Here is a 12,928-nt window from a genome sequence, read left to right as displayed (position 1 = left end):
CATAAAGGAAAAGAAAACTCAAGGGTATTACAAACAGTGTTGAGTATTTTGAAGGGCACTTTAAGGATGTGGAATAGGGAGCCTGATTCATTTCAGTGGTCCAAAAGCTTTCGCTGGGAGATGATGTGTAGCTGAAATTTGGAGGATGAATAGTACTTGAGTAGGATGTAACAGGCTGAGGAGGGATTCAGAGTGTATATGACAGTGCGTGCCCAGGGACTGAGGTGGGCACAAGTATTACTTTAAAGAAATGAGCAAAGGCCAACAATGATAGAGCACAAAGAATGCAGGAGGGAGAACATTGTAGGAACTGGTGATGACATGGTGGGCAGGGTCATGTAGAGCATGACTTATGTATATGAAGGACTTGAAATACTATCCAAAGAGAAGCAGGAAGTCACTGCATAATTTGGGGTGGGTGGAATGAGAAGGGAACCTGGGAGGTTACTTACTGAGATGTGTGAAAAGAGAATAGGTCATGGAAAGGCAAGAAGAGAGGCAGGTGGTGATTTAGCAATTTCTTTAAGTGGTCTAGGAAAGAGAAGACATTGGTTTGGACAAGAGTTGTAACAGTGGAGGTGAAGATAATTCTGTTGCAGAAATGGCACTCAAGTTCAAAATGTCAGTGGACAAAACCAGAAAGAAGGAATTCATCATTGCCATTTTGACCAAACTCATTTAAGATTCTGGCCTGAGACATTGGCTGCTGCCATTCTCTGAAGCCCAATGAAAACCCAAACTCAGCATATAGAACAGACACTTCTTAAACTCTGACTGGACCTACCTGTGTTCCAAAGGGACAAGACACATGTGAGGCCCACACACAGCCTCACCGGAGGACTGGGTACCAGGAGGCCTGTCATGTCTGTGATCCTCTGGCCCACCTGGAAGCAAGCAAGCAAGCCCTTGGAGGAAACAGGTTGGATTGCCAAGCACACAGATGCAGAATATCCTTGAGTCATCAGGAATACAATCTGCAGATGGCTTTCAATAGGATAGGTCAGGTTATGCTGAGGTAACAAATTAACTCCATAATCTCATTAGTTTAATTCAACAGCAGAAGTTGATTTCTTCTTCATATCAACACTCAGTGCAAATTGGTGGGAAGATCTGCTCCACACAGTCACTCAGGGACCAGATTCATGAACCTTCACTGCCTTGTCGTTCTCCGTCTGGTCCCTGCAGGCTCCTTAGTCACTAGTTCATTGTAGCTGTGGAAGGCACAGAGACAGAGCTGGAGGCTTATGGACCAACTCATACACTCTGGCAGGAAGTGCCATGCTCACTTTTATTTATAGGCCATACCAGAATTATTCCAGTGGCCTCGCATAACTTCAGAAATCTGAGAATCTGGGAGGGGGATGCACGCATAGTCATGAAGCATTAATCTCTCTTTCATGGGTTTTCTGGTTGTTTAGCTGGGAAATACCCTCTAAAAACAGTACCACGGCTGCTTATAAATAGAACAATAATATACGAGTGTATGGGCATGTTCACAGTCCTACATTGTTGGCAGCACTGTGCCAGCTATTTGCTTTGCAGAACCAGCATGATAATTCAAGCTGCAAAGCTGAGCCTAATAAGAATAATGGTGAAAAGTTATAAAGTGTTTTCTATGTGCCAGACACCACACAGGATGCTGCTCGATGCAGGTGAGATTATCACCTAGTAACTGCAATATCTTTGTGCACAGATATTCACGTAATGCGCATTTAATGTACAGACTACACAGACGTGCTTTGAGAAGATCAGAAATTATGGGCATGGTGGTTCAGCTGGTTAAGTGTCTGACTCTTGATTTTGGCTGAGGTCATGATCTCAAGGTCATAAGATCAAGCCCCATGAGTTTGCTTCAGATTCTCTCTCTCTGGCCCTTCCCTCCTCTCTCTCTCTCTCTCTCTCTCTCTCTCTCTCTGTGTGTGTGTGTGTGTGTGTGTGTGTGTGTGTGTGTGTGTGTGAGACTCACTCTCAAATAAATAAATAAATAAATAAATTCTTGAAAAGAAAACAGAAATTTGCTCTTGGTAGAGAATTGAATAGAACTTGGAGAGGGGGAGAAAAGCCAAGAAAATGTGCCCTAGGTTTGGGAAAACATCTCAGGAACTGAGCATCTTTGTGGCAAAATGTATCTGTTTAAAGCTTTTGGGGAATCCCTGGGTGTCTCAGTGGTTTAGCACTGCCTTTGGCTCAGGGCATGATCCTGGAGTCCCGGGATCAAGTCCCACATTGGGGTCCCTGCATGGAGTCTGCTTCTCCCTCTGCCTACATCTCTGCCTCTCTCTCTCTCTGTCTCTCATGAATAAATAAATAAAATCTTTCAAAAAATAAAAATAAAGATTTATTTATTTGAGAGAGACAAAGAGAGAGCACGAGCAGGAGGAGAGGCAGAGGGAGAAGGAGAAGCAGACTCCCCACTGAGCAGGGAACCCGATGCAGGGATCAATCTCAGGATCCTGAGATTATGACCTGAGCTGAAGGAAGATGCTTAACTGACTGGGCCACCCAGGTGCCCCATAGGAAAGTTATTTTAAGAAGTTCTGTTGTCTGTTCAGGATGGAACTACCTTTGGAATGTTCTTGAAATACCCTAGTAAACATTTAAATTACTTTTGAATTATAGGTAGATATTAGAATGGTGTTTCTTCTAAATGCCATGCTGCAGAGAGATGCCCCTTATTGCAGGGAGGAGGCTGGGACTTTCTTGGAGTCCTCTTATTCTCCTAAATCTGCTTCCTCTCTGAATCTGTTTTCCTCATCTGCAAAATGGGGGAAAGAAACCTAGATCACTAAGTCTTTGTGAAGATTTAAAATGAATCAAAGTATTTTACCCAGCTCCTGGCACACAATAGTTGCTCAATACAAATACCAGTCATCGTGTGCCAGCTGGTGACACAGGGATAGATCAGACCTGCTCCTTTCCTCAAGGTGATCTGTAACTTAGAGGAGATAGACAAGTGAGCAGTTAATTCACACTCAAGGCCAACTGAGCTATATTCTCCATAGAGAGATTGATAGTGGGAATGAGGGAGAGAGAGAGAGAGAGAGAGAGAGAGAGAGAGAGAGAGAGAGAGAAGTCCAGAACATAGCACACTCTCTAGCAAAGGGGTACACGGGTGAGGTGGGCAGGAGACACAGCAAACTACATGAGGATTCTTTTCTCTGGCACCTCAACCACTATGGAAACATCCCTCACCTCACCTTTCTGAGCCTTGTGTGTAAAATGGATAGAGTCATAGCCACCTTGAAGATATTTCATGAAGATTAAATGAGATCAAGAAACACGACACCTACCACAATCTCTGGAATAGGAGAGATACTTAAGACTTTTTTTAAAAAACATTTTATTTATTTATTCATAGACACAGAGAGAGAGAGGCAGAGACACAGGCAGAGGGAGAAACAGGCTCCATGCAGGGAGCCCAACGTGGGACTCGATCCTGGGTCTCCAGGATCATACCCCAGGCTACAGGCAGTGCCAAACCGCTGCACCACCAGGGCTGCCCGATACTTAAGACTCTTAATTCCTTTCTTGTTCTCTTATCTTTTTCTCTTTAATCACCCTCCTCCTCTCCCTCCTTCATCTCCATCCTGGAGCCCCACATCAAGCAGAGGTGTGACTAGGTACAGATGTAGAGTAGAAAAATATTTATCCATATATATATAGTAGAAAAATAATAAAATAAAATATAGTAGAAATAAGTAAAATATAGTAGAAAATATTTATGTACATCTACAATAGAAAAATAATCATCCATATCTATATAATGGATACATTTCCCCTTTTTTTGACTTATTCACTATATTAACCACTGTCTTCTCTTTATGAAGAGTAAACATGCGACATTTGTTACTTTAAGAATGTATTTTTATTGATTTTTCTTCTTTGAGAAAAATGCATTTTTTCTTTGTCTAGTTTTTTTTTTTTTTTTTAGTTTTGGCCGTTGGCTCAATGAGTTGTGTGTTTGGAGCGGGGTTGCCAAATCGAGCAAATGAAAATATAAGACACGCAGTTACATTTGAATTTGAGATAAACAATGAATAATTTTTTGAATATCTCTCAGGCAGTATTTGGAAGTATCTTAGTTTGGAAAGTGGGGGAGTTTTATTAAAGAGAACTTGCTTTTCCCGCAGGCTGGATGTGGAACTGACCCAGGAGTATTGCTCGGTGAAGTCTCTGCTGAACTAAACGGAATTCGCAGATTGAACATGTGAGCTAAGACCTGGGAGGGTCACAGCCTCTAGGCTTCAGAAAGTTCTCTCTCCTTTTTCAAGCATCTCCACATTGCTGAGGGCCTCACATAAACTGCTGTTTGCTTTCAGCCCCATTGGACCCCAGAAAGGAAAAATGGGAAGTTAGAGAGAGATGTGGACTGTGTTCAGTGGTTTGTGGGGCCAGGGAGGCTCTGTCCACGCCGCAGCGTACACAAGCAGAACTGACTGGATTTCACCTTTCAGCCAAACTAAGGAGGTCAGGCCTCCCTCCACCCGCCCCACCCCCTTGGGAACCTGGGCCATCATGGACCACTCTAGGGCAGGAAGAGGGGCTGGGTTGGGGTCAGAGACACTTGATTTTTTTTAAATTTATTTTTTATTGGTGTTCAATTTGCCAACATATGGAATAACAACCAGTGCTCATCCCATCAAGTGCCCCCCTCAGTGCCCGTCACCCAGTCACCCCCATCCCCCGCCCACCTCCCTTTCTACCACCCCTAGTTTGTTTCCCAGAGTTAGGAGTCTTCATTTTAATCTTGAGTTGGCCATTGACTGGTGCTGTTTGGGTCAAGTCACTTAACCTTAATTCATTCAAAAACAGTTGTGGAGTACAAGGCATTATTACCAGCAGGACCCTGGAGCCTGACTGCCTGGGTTTGCTTCCTGGTCCTGCCATTCGCCAGCTATGCAAATCACTGGAATTCTCTGTGCCTCAGTTTCCACCCAAAGCTAAAACATGTTATTTGTAAAATATAGGAAACTATGTCTGGCACAGAACAAGTACCCTGTACATGTTAAACCAGTAAAAGTGGTGGTACTTTAAAGATATTGGCATTCCAGTAAGCAAGCAAGACAGGTAGTATTCCTCTTTGGGATAGAAATACAGTCCTCAGACTTCTATCTTACGAAGACTGGATCAGATGTCCAAAAATTTACCCTAAAACTACGCTACATTTCAGTGTATTCCCCATGGCTATTCTTGGATAATTATTCATGAATCATTATCTCTTCAGTGACGATGGCAGAAAACCTAGTCATATAATAATATGACAACAATAATAATGTGCTGACAAGGATCAAAATATGCTGCCCTGGATATGCCATTGAAGACCATTGAGAAAGAACAGATGTAGAAGCAAACCTTCCCAGAGGTTTATCTGACTAAGACTGGAAATGTCCGAAAATGAGGAGTGTTATAAATTCCCTCTCCTTGGGGTTTTACGGCTTAGAAGGCGATGGAAAGTCACACCCAGACACACAAACCTTATCTTATACCAAAATAATCCTCATCTTCCATTTGTTTCCCCATGTCTTTACCTTCCCATAATTTAGCACCCTGGGACCTCAAAACCCCTTTCTTCTTCTTGTCGCGTCCCCACAGATTTATCAACCTCCTGTTGAAATGATATAGGTAAGCCTCAGGGCCTGAACACATACTTTCATTTCATTTCTGTGAGGCCCACCATATGCATATGACATAAACGTCTTCTCCTGTTAATATGTCTATTGTTAGTTCAGTTTACATGACCTCAGTCACTGAACCTAAGAGGGTAGAGAAAACATTTTTTTCCTCTCCAACAGTATAACTCATGGAACCTCCACTTTTGGGCATCTTGTCTGGTATTTTACCTTTGCAAGTATCCTGTGGGAGAGATACTGATATTCCCACCATATGAGAGCAGGACTCAGGGATCAGAGGTGGAATCCGCTGCTCGTGGTTCCACGGCTCCTAAGCAGGAGCACTGGGTTTGAACCACGGTCTCTCAGACATTATCATGTCTGTTTCCGTTTTCACCATATTCCACTCTAACCCCTTCTCCTTCTAAATACCAGCCCCAAGTGCCATGGAAGGCTTGATGTTGCGAACAAACAGAATTGATCATTTCAAAGTGTCTTGGTGGGCGGAAGGGGTTAGAAATCCAGTCACACTCCTGGGAGAAGGGCCGAGAAGTGCTGTTGTGCCTGATGAGCCAAGAATCTGCCCAAGAGTCTTGTCAAGTGAATTCACAGTATGTGTGCCTTTTACTGGCAATAGCCCTGGAGCTGGAAATGTGAATGGAGGGAACAAAGCTGTTGGAGCCTTAATTAAACATCGTGTTGCTTCCAATTAACAAAGATCACAAATCCACCAAGGTTAGTTTGGCCAAGTAAACCTACTTTCTCACTGTACTTTGCAGCCAAAAGATGCCCAATCAGTTACAAGGTAATGCAATGCTCGGTGGAGAAGTCAAAACTCACAGAGAAGTCCCCCCTCATTTGGCTCAGCCACAGTAAAAGCCTCATGGTTCTCAGTACCTTACTTATGATCCATTCACTCAGCAACCTTCCACGCAAGTTTCAGCTCCCTCTTCCTGAGGAGGACCCAGAGGCTTGGGGGAGCCAGGCAACTTGCCCGAGGTCCCTAAACTGCTGAGTGGCAGCTGGCTTCACACTCAGGCCGTCAGCTCCAAAGCCAGAGAGACAATACTGGAAGGTGAGCTGCCTCTTTAAGAATAGTTAATGCAGAAAAAGAAGTGAAGAATCTAATATTTGTTGACTGTGTGATATGACAGGACTTTTACATATGTTCATTCACTAGTCCTTGAAGCCACCTTACTTAGTTATGATCCTTATTTTATTGTTTGAGGACACCAAGGCTCAGACAAGCAACTGGCCCAACGGAATGCAGCCGAAGAGCCAGGACTGAACCCCCATCTGATTGACCATTCAGGTCTATGATTGGTTGGCCACTGAGTAGGAAAGTATAATTTTTAGCTCTTGCTTCGCTATTAGCCATTTTTTTTTTTTAGGACATTCTTTTATCCTCATTCCAAATTTTTTGGATTAGAGATGATGTTTCTTTTATTACAGATGTGAGGACAAGCTGTCCTCCCAGCTGATGATTGCATTAAGATTCTAATCAATAGCTTAAGGGGAAAAAAAAAAACAAAACAGAAAGAGGCTGTGATCCAGGGGTGGAGTCTTACTTTAAGTGCAATGTAGATATCAGGTGATAGAAACTTCTCTCCTATCATTCAGCAACCAGGAGCCTAGAGCCGGGGAATTAGAGCAGAGGCATCCCTTATCTGGTCTCATGCTTTGGGGAAGAGAGGAAACCAAAGGGTTTTAAAATCTCTACAATATATGACTTACCTGTCTCCTGAGCAGGATAAATGACTTCAAAGAATTTAAGCAGCCAGAAAGATTAACAGCTAAGTCAGAGCTGTGGGGTTTATATGAGTTCTTAGTGAAAGATATGGAGGATGGGGGTGGGGAAAGGCTTGATAACTTTGCTTTAAATCCTTCAGAAAAAAAAAAAAAGAAAGAAAGAAAGAAAGAAATAATAATCCCACCAAGCACTCAGGGCGGTGAAACAGGATCAACCTTGTCGGGGGGGGGAAAAAAATCCTTTGCTAAGGGCTGAATAGACTCCGTGAGCAGAACCACAATGCACTGATTCAGTGTGGGTTGGGAAGCATCTTCTGACAGTAATTACGTGTACTGAAGGAGCAGAACAGGATCGCTAGGTGATGATTTTCCTTTCCTGTTGTAAAGGTCTGTTAGCCAAGCATCACCTGGCATGTGGGCCAGCAGAAGTCTTTTGAAGAAATGGCTAGGCTCTGTTGGTCAATTTTAGCAGGTGCTTGGGGCAGGGCAGGCAAAGCCCGGTCCCACGGCATGTTTCCTTAAGGCCTAAAATGATTTTACAGTTTTAAATGGTTGAAAAAAATAAAAAGGGAAAAAGTGTTTAGTAACCTGTAAAGATAGGAAATTCACATTTCAGTGTCCACAAATAAAGTTTTATTGGCACCTTGTGATACTTATTCATTTGCATTCTATCTGAAGCTGTGTTTGTGCCAAAAGGGACAGAGTTGAGGAGTTGTGGCAGAGACGTGGGGCCCACCAAGCGTGAGATACTGACTGTCTTCAGCTACATCCTACAGTACTTTTTCCCTTATTCATAGCCTTGGAGTGACAGCCCCAGGAACTTTGCACTAGCTGTTCCCGCTGATTGGAATGCTTTTCCCCAGCCTTCTCTAAGGATTGGCTTCTTCCCATCCTTCAGTTATCCGCATAATTACTGCCTACAATGGGGGTGGTTGTGGTGGTAATCTCCCCAAAGGATATGCTCTTGTAATCACTCTGCTTATCCTTATACATTCTAATTATTCTGTTTATTTATTGGCTTAATTCCCTATGGTCTGTTTCCCTGCCAGAGTTGTCAGATTCATGAGGTCAGGGCCCTTCTCTATCATATTCACCACCATATTCCAGGATCTAGTGCAATCAAAGTTTGACATAAGTATTCGTTGAATAAGAGAACAAATCAATAATTATTCAGCTAGAGCTTTGATAAAATCTCTTAACTGGTCATTCTCCTTTTTAATCCATCCTCTATATTTCTGTCCAGTAGAAATACAATGCAAACTACACCTGCAATTTAAAATATTCTAATAGCCACATTTTAAAAAAGTAAAAATGAATCATGTGAAATTAATTCTAAGAATGTATTTTAGTTAGGGGTGCCTGGATGGCTCAGTCAGTAAAGCATCTGCCTTTGGCTCAGGTCATAATCCTGGGGATCCTGGGATCGAGTTCCATGTCAGGCTCCCTGCTCTATGGGGAGTCTGCTTCTCCTTCTGCCTCTGCTTGCCACTCCCCCTGCTTGTGCTCTCTGTCTCTCTCTCTCTCTCTCTGTCAAATAAATAAAACCTAAAAAATGTATTTTAGCTAATACAATTTATCTAAAATAGATATTTAAATATCTAAAATTAAAATCAATACTAAAAATCATTAATAGGATTTTTTTTGGTATTAAGTCTTCAAAAGTTGGTGTGTATTTTGCACTTACAGCATCTCTCAATTTGGACTATTCCTATTTTAAATGCTCAATGACCACCCATGGCTGGTGGCCACCATGCTGGACAATGCCACCATTGAAGATTGATGTGATTTTCCCAGACCACAGAACTGACCATGTCACCCCCCTTCACTGGCACCTCATCCCCTTTTAGATGAAGCCCAGCTGTGCTAGTCTGACCCATGCAGACACTAGCCTATTCCCTACTCATCTTTGGCCACTACCGACCTCACATGTTCTGCTCCGTCAACCCCAGACAGCCTGAGATTCTTATTCAAACCACATCCTTGCTGTTCGCCTTCCCTTGGGACTTCCTTCATGCCTTCCCCTCACTGGAAGGCTGTGAGCAAGGGAGAAAGCAGCATGAGATATTACTAGAGAAATAGGAATCCCTGTGGGCCAGGATAAGGGATTGGGATTTAATTTAGCTGCTAGAAACAGCTACCGGAGGGTTTAAGCAAAAGAGAGACATGATCGAATCCCTGCTTTTAAAATGGGCCTTTGGAGGCTGCTTGGCCCTTTCATCTACCCACACCCCAAACTTCACCTCATCCTTCTTTTTTCCCTTTCTCTTATTTTTTGAAAGATTTTATCTATTTACTTAAGAGGGTGAGAGCAAGAGAGATTGCATGAGATGGGGACAAGCAGACCCCCCACTGAGTGATCTTGGGGTCCTGGGATCGAGCCTTACCTCTTCCTCTTTATCTTCTCCTCAGACATCTGGTTCATCAGGAAGCCTTCTTAGATATCCTCCCATTGCAATGAGGGCGTTGCATTTGTATCTGCCCTTTCCTGCTGGACTGGGGTGAGCTGCATGTTTGTCTGTCCCCCTCAGTAGGCTGTGAATACCTTCAGGGCAACCCCTTCAATTCAGTACTTCAGGCATCCTGCACCCTCAGTCCCCACCATGGAGTCTGACAGGGATGTGAAAACCAGCACAGATTTGACAACCCAACTCATGGATGTTTGTTTTCTGCCCTTCGTTTTTCATTTGGCTCTCAAAGAATCCCATTAATAGCCTTCTTATTTTCTGGGCCCATAACCTTTTTATTTCTTACTCTGCCCCATTGGATTTGCATCTCAAGTGATCCCTGGAACGGAGATTCTGGAAGGGACTCAATGGGTTTCTCTTTCTCACTCAATGTTCCTTGAGCTCTTCCTCAAGGCAGGCGTTGTGCTAAGGACTATGGATGTATACAGTGGTGGACACTTCTTGGTCTTTGCCCACAGGGAGCTCACTGTCTATGAGTCACAGGTGATCACATTACAGCAGGACCAGGGACACACAGGAGTGTGACAGACCAGAGAGGGCCACCACACTTGATTTAAAGTATGTCAAGGAAAGTTTCTGGAAGGATCAGGATTTTAAATGATATGTGCAGGATAAATATTTCAGAGCTAAAGAGTAGGGGAGAGTAGTGATTTGCAGACTTGGATGTGTATTAGAATCTTCTAGAGGGGGCCCTTAGGTGGCTCAGTCGGTTAAGCATCCCACTCTTGATTTTGACTCAGGTCATGATCTCAGGGTTGTGAGATCGAGCTCTACATCAGATACCAGGCTCAGCGTGGAGTCTGCTTGTCCTTCTCCATCTGCTCCTCCCTGTCTTCTATCTCTAAAATAAATAAACAAAAAAAATAAAATCTTAAAAAAAAAAGATGAAGAATCTTCTGGAAGGCCTGTTAAAACCCAGATTGCTGGGCATGGCCCCAGATTTTGTGAGTCTGGTCTGGCTGGGAGCAGAGAATTTGCATTTTTGTTGAGCTCTCAGGTGCTGCTGCTTCAGTGGCCAGAGGCAGTAGTGGACATTAGCAGTAGCCCTGGAGCAAGTAGAAAGGGCAGATGTTCAGGCTGACTGGACCCCTCTCAGGAGGTGGGGAGAGGTAGGAAATGTCATAGGAGAGTGAGGAGGCCAAATCCCGTCTATAGGAATAACAGCCGGTCTACAGCCTGCTCTCCAGGCTGGTACATTTTCAGTTTGGAGCGATCCAAATACCTCCCAGTCACTTTTCTCATCTGTGAAATGGAGATCATGACGGTAGCCCCTGCAGAAGGGTATCCTGACTTAATGGTCACAAAGAGCTTACAGCACCTGGTTACTGTCAACATTTGGTAATTGTTACTGTTATCTCCCTAGCAACATTGCATTTCTGCACTTTTAGTTGATCCGGGCAAGACCATGCCGTGTTATGCTAACGCTAACACTTCTGGGTGAGGCGGTGGAAACAAAAGCCACAGCCCTGGTCTAGCTTCTGTGATTTGCAAGCAGTGTGGCCTTGGTCAGCTGCTTCACCTCTCTGAGCCTCATTGTTAGACACTTAAAAATGCTGTACAAAAAGATGAATATTGCATGATTCCACTTACATGAGGTTCCTACATCAGTCAAAATCATAGAGACATGGAGTAGAATGGTGGTTGCCAGGACTGGGGAGGAGGATAGAGAGTGTTTAATAGGGACAGAGTTTCCATTTTACTAAATGAAAAGAGTTCCAAAGGCAGATGGGATGATGGCCGCACAACAGTGTGAATATACTGGACACACAGAACTGCACGCCTGAATTGGTCACGATAGGCTGTCTCTATTCAAAGCCCCTGTTCCTCTCCTCTCTCTCAAGGCCACTCTAATCAGGTGTCAGACCAGCATCCCAGCAGGACTGACCTTGTCAAGGTCACCATGACCTCCACACAGCCAACTCCTCCTCTCAACTTCTCAGTAGCACTTGGTGCCACTGTTCACCCCTCCCTATTGGAGACCAGGTCTGCACTCAGCATCCCCAGCATCACATCCTCCTGGTTTTCTTCTCTCATCAACTGCTCTGTTCAGCCTCCCCTGCTGGGTCCCCCTTATCTTCCTGACTGCTGGACTTTGCAGGGTACAGTCCTTGGATGTCTTCTTTCTTCTCTTTACCTTCACTCACTTGGAGATATCATCTTATCTCATATTATCTATATGTTGTTGAATTGATCGATTGGTTGATTGATAGATACAGAGATGCAGCTTCAGCACCTGAGAATCTCCTTAACTACACATTTGACTATGTACAAAAGATTTCCATTAGATGCCCCACGTATGTCTCAAGTTTAACATGTAAAAAGCCAAATTCAGGGCACCTGGGTGGCTCAGTCAACTAAATATCTGACTCTTGATCTCAGCTCAGGTCTTAATCTCAGGGTCATGAGACCCTGCTGGGCATGGAGCCTACTTAAAAAAAAAATACCCACCATTTGCTTTGATGTGGATGGAACTGGAGGGTATTATGCTGAGTGAAATAATTCAATTGGAGAAGGACAAACATTATATGGTCTCATTCATTTGGGGAATATAAAAAATAGTGAAAGGGAATAAAGGGGAAAGGAGAGGGATCCCTGGGTGGCGCAGTGGTTTGGCGCCTGCCTTTGGCCCAGGGCGTGATCCTGGAGACCTGGGATCAAATCCCACATCAGGCTCCCGGTGCATGGAGCCTGCTTCTCCCTCTGCCTGTGTCTCTGCCTCTCTCTCTGTGACTATCAAAAAAAAAAAAATATTAAAAGGGGAAAGGAGAAAAAATAAGTGGGAAATATCAGAAAGGGAGACAGAACATGAAAGACTCCTAACTCTGGGAAACAAACTAAGGGTGGTGGAAGGGGAGGTGGGCAGGGGGTGGGGGTGACTGGGTGGTGGGCACTGAGGTGGGCACTTGACGGGATGAGCACTGGGTATTATTCTGTTTGTTGACAAATTGAGCGCCAATAAAAAATAAATTTATTAAAAAATAAATAAATAAAAATAAATAAATTTTAATACAAAAAAAAAGCCAAGTTCATGTCCTTATTGCAAAACCAGACCCTTCTCTAATCTACTATCTCAGTTAATGATACCTTTATTCTTCTAGGTACTCA

The 12,928-nt window shown here is 43.7% G+C and overlaps 1 protein-coding gene across 1 annotated transcript in view; it reads right to left on the bottom strand.

The window, feature by feature from the left end:
- The window catches only part of HHLA1 (HERV-H LTR-associating 1), a 33,980-nt gene extending 33,117 nt beyond the window's left edge, over positions 1–863 (bottom strand). Inside the window, exon 1 of the mRNA XM_041768576.1 lies at positions 785–863. Within this exon, the coding sequence (XP_041624510.1) occupies positions 785–863 (79 nt within the window). The remainder of the gene's footprint in view (positions 1–784) is intronic.
- Between the last annotated feature and the right edge of the window lie 12,065 nt (positions 864–12,928).

This window comes from Vulpes lagopus, chromosome 9 (assembly GCF_018345385.1).
Source record: "Vulpes lagopus strain Blue_001 chromosome 9, ASM1834538v1, whole genome shotgun sequence".
NCBI lineage: Eukaryota > Metazoa > Chordata > Mammalia > Carnivora > Canidae > Vulpes > Vulpes lagopus.
This window is presented reverse-complemented; position numbering and strand designations above follow the sequence as displayed.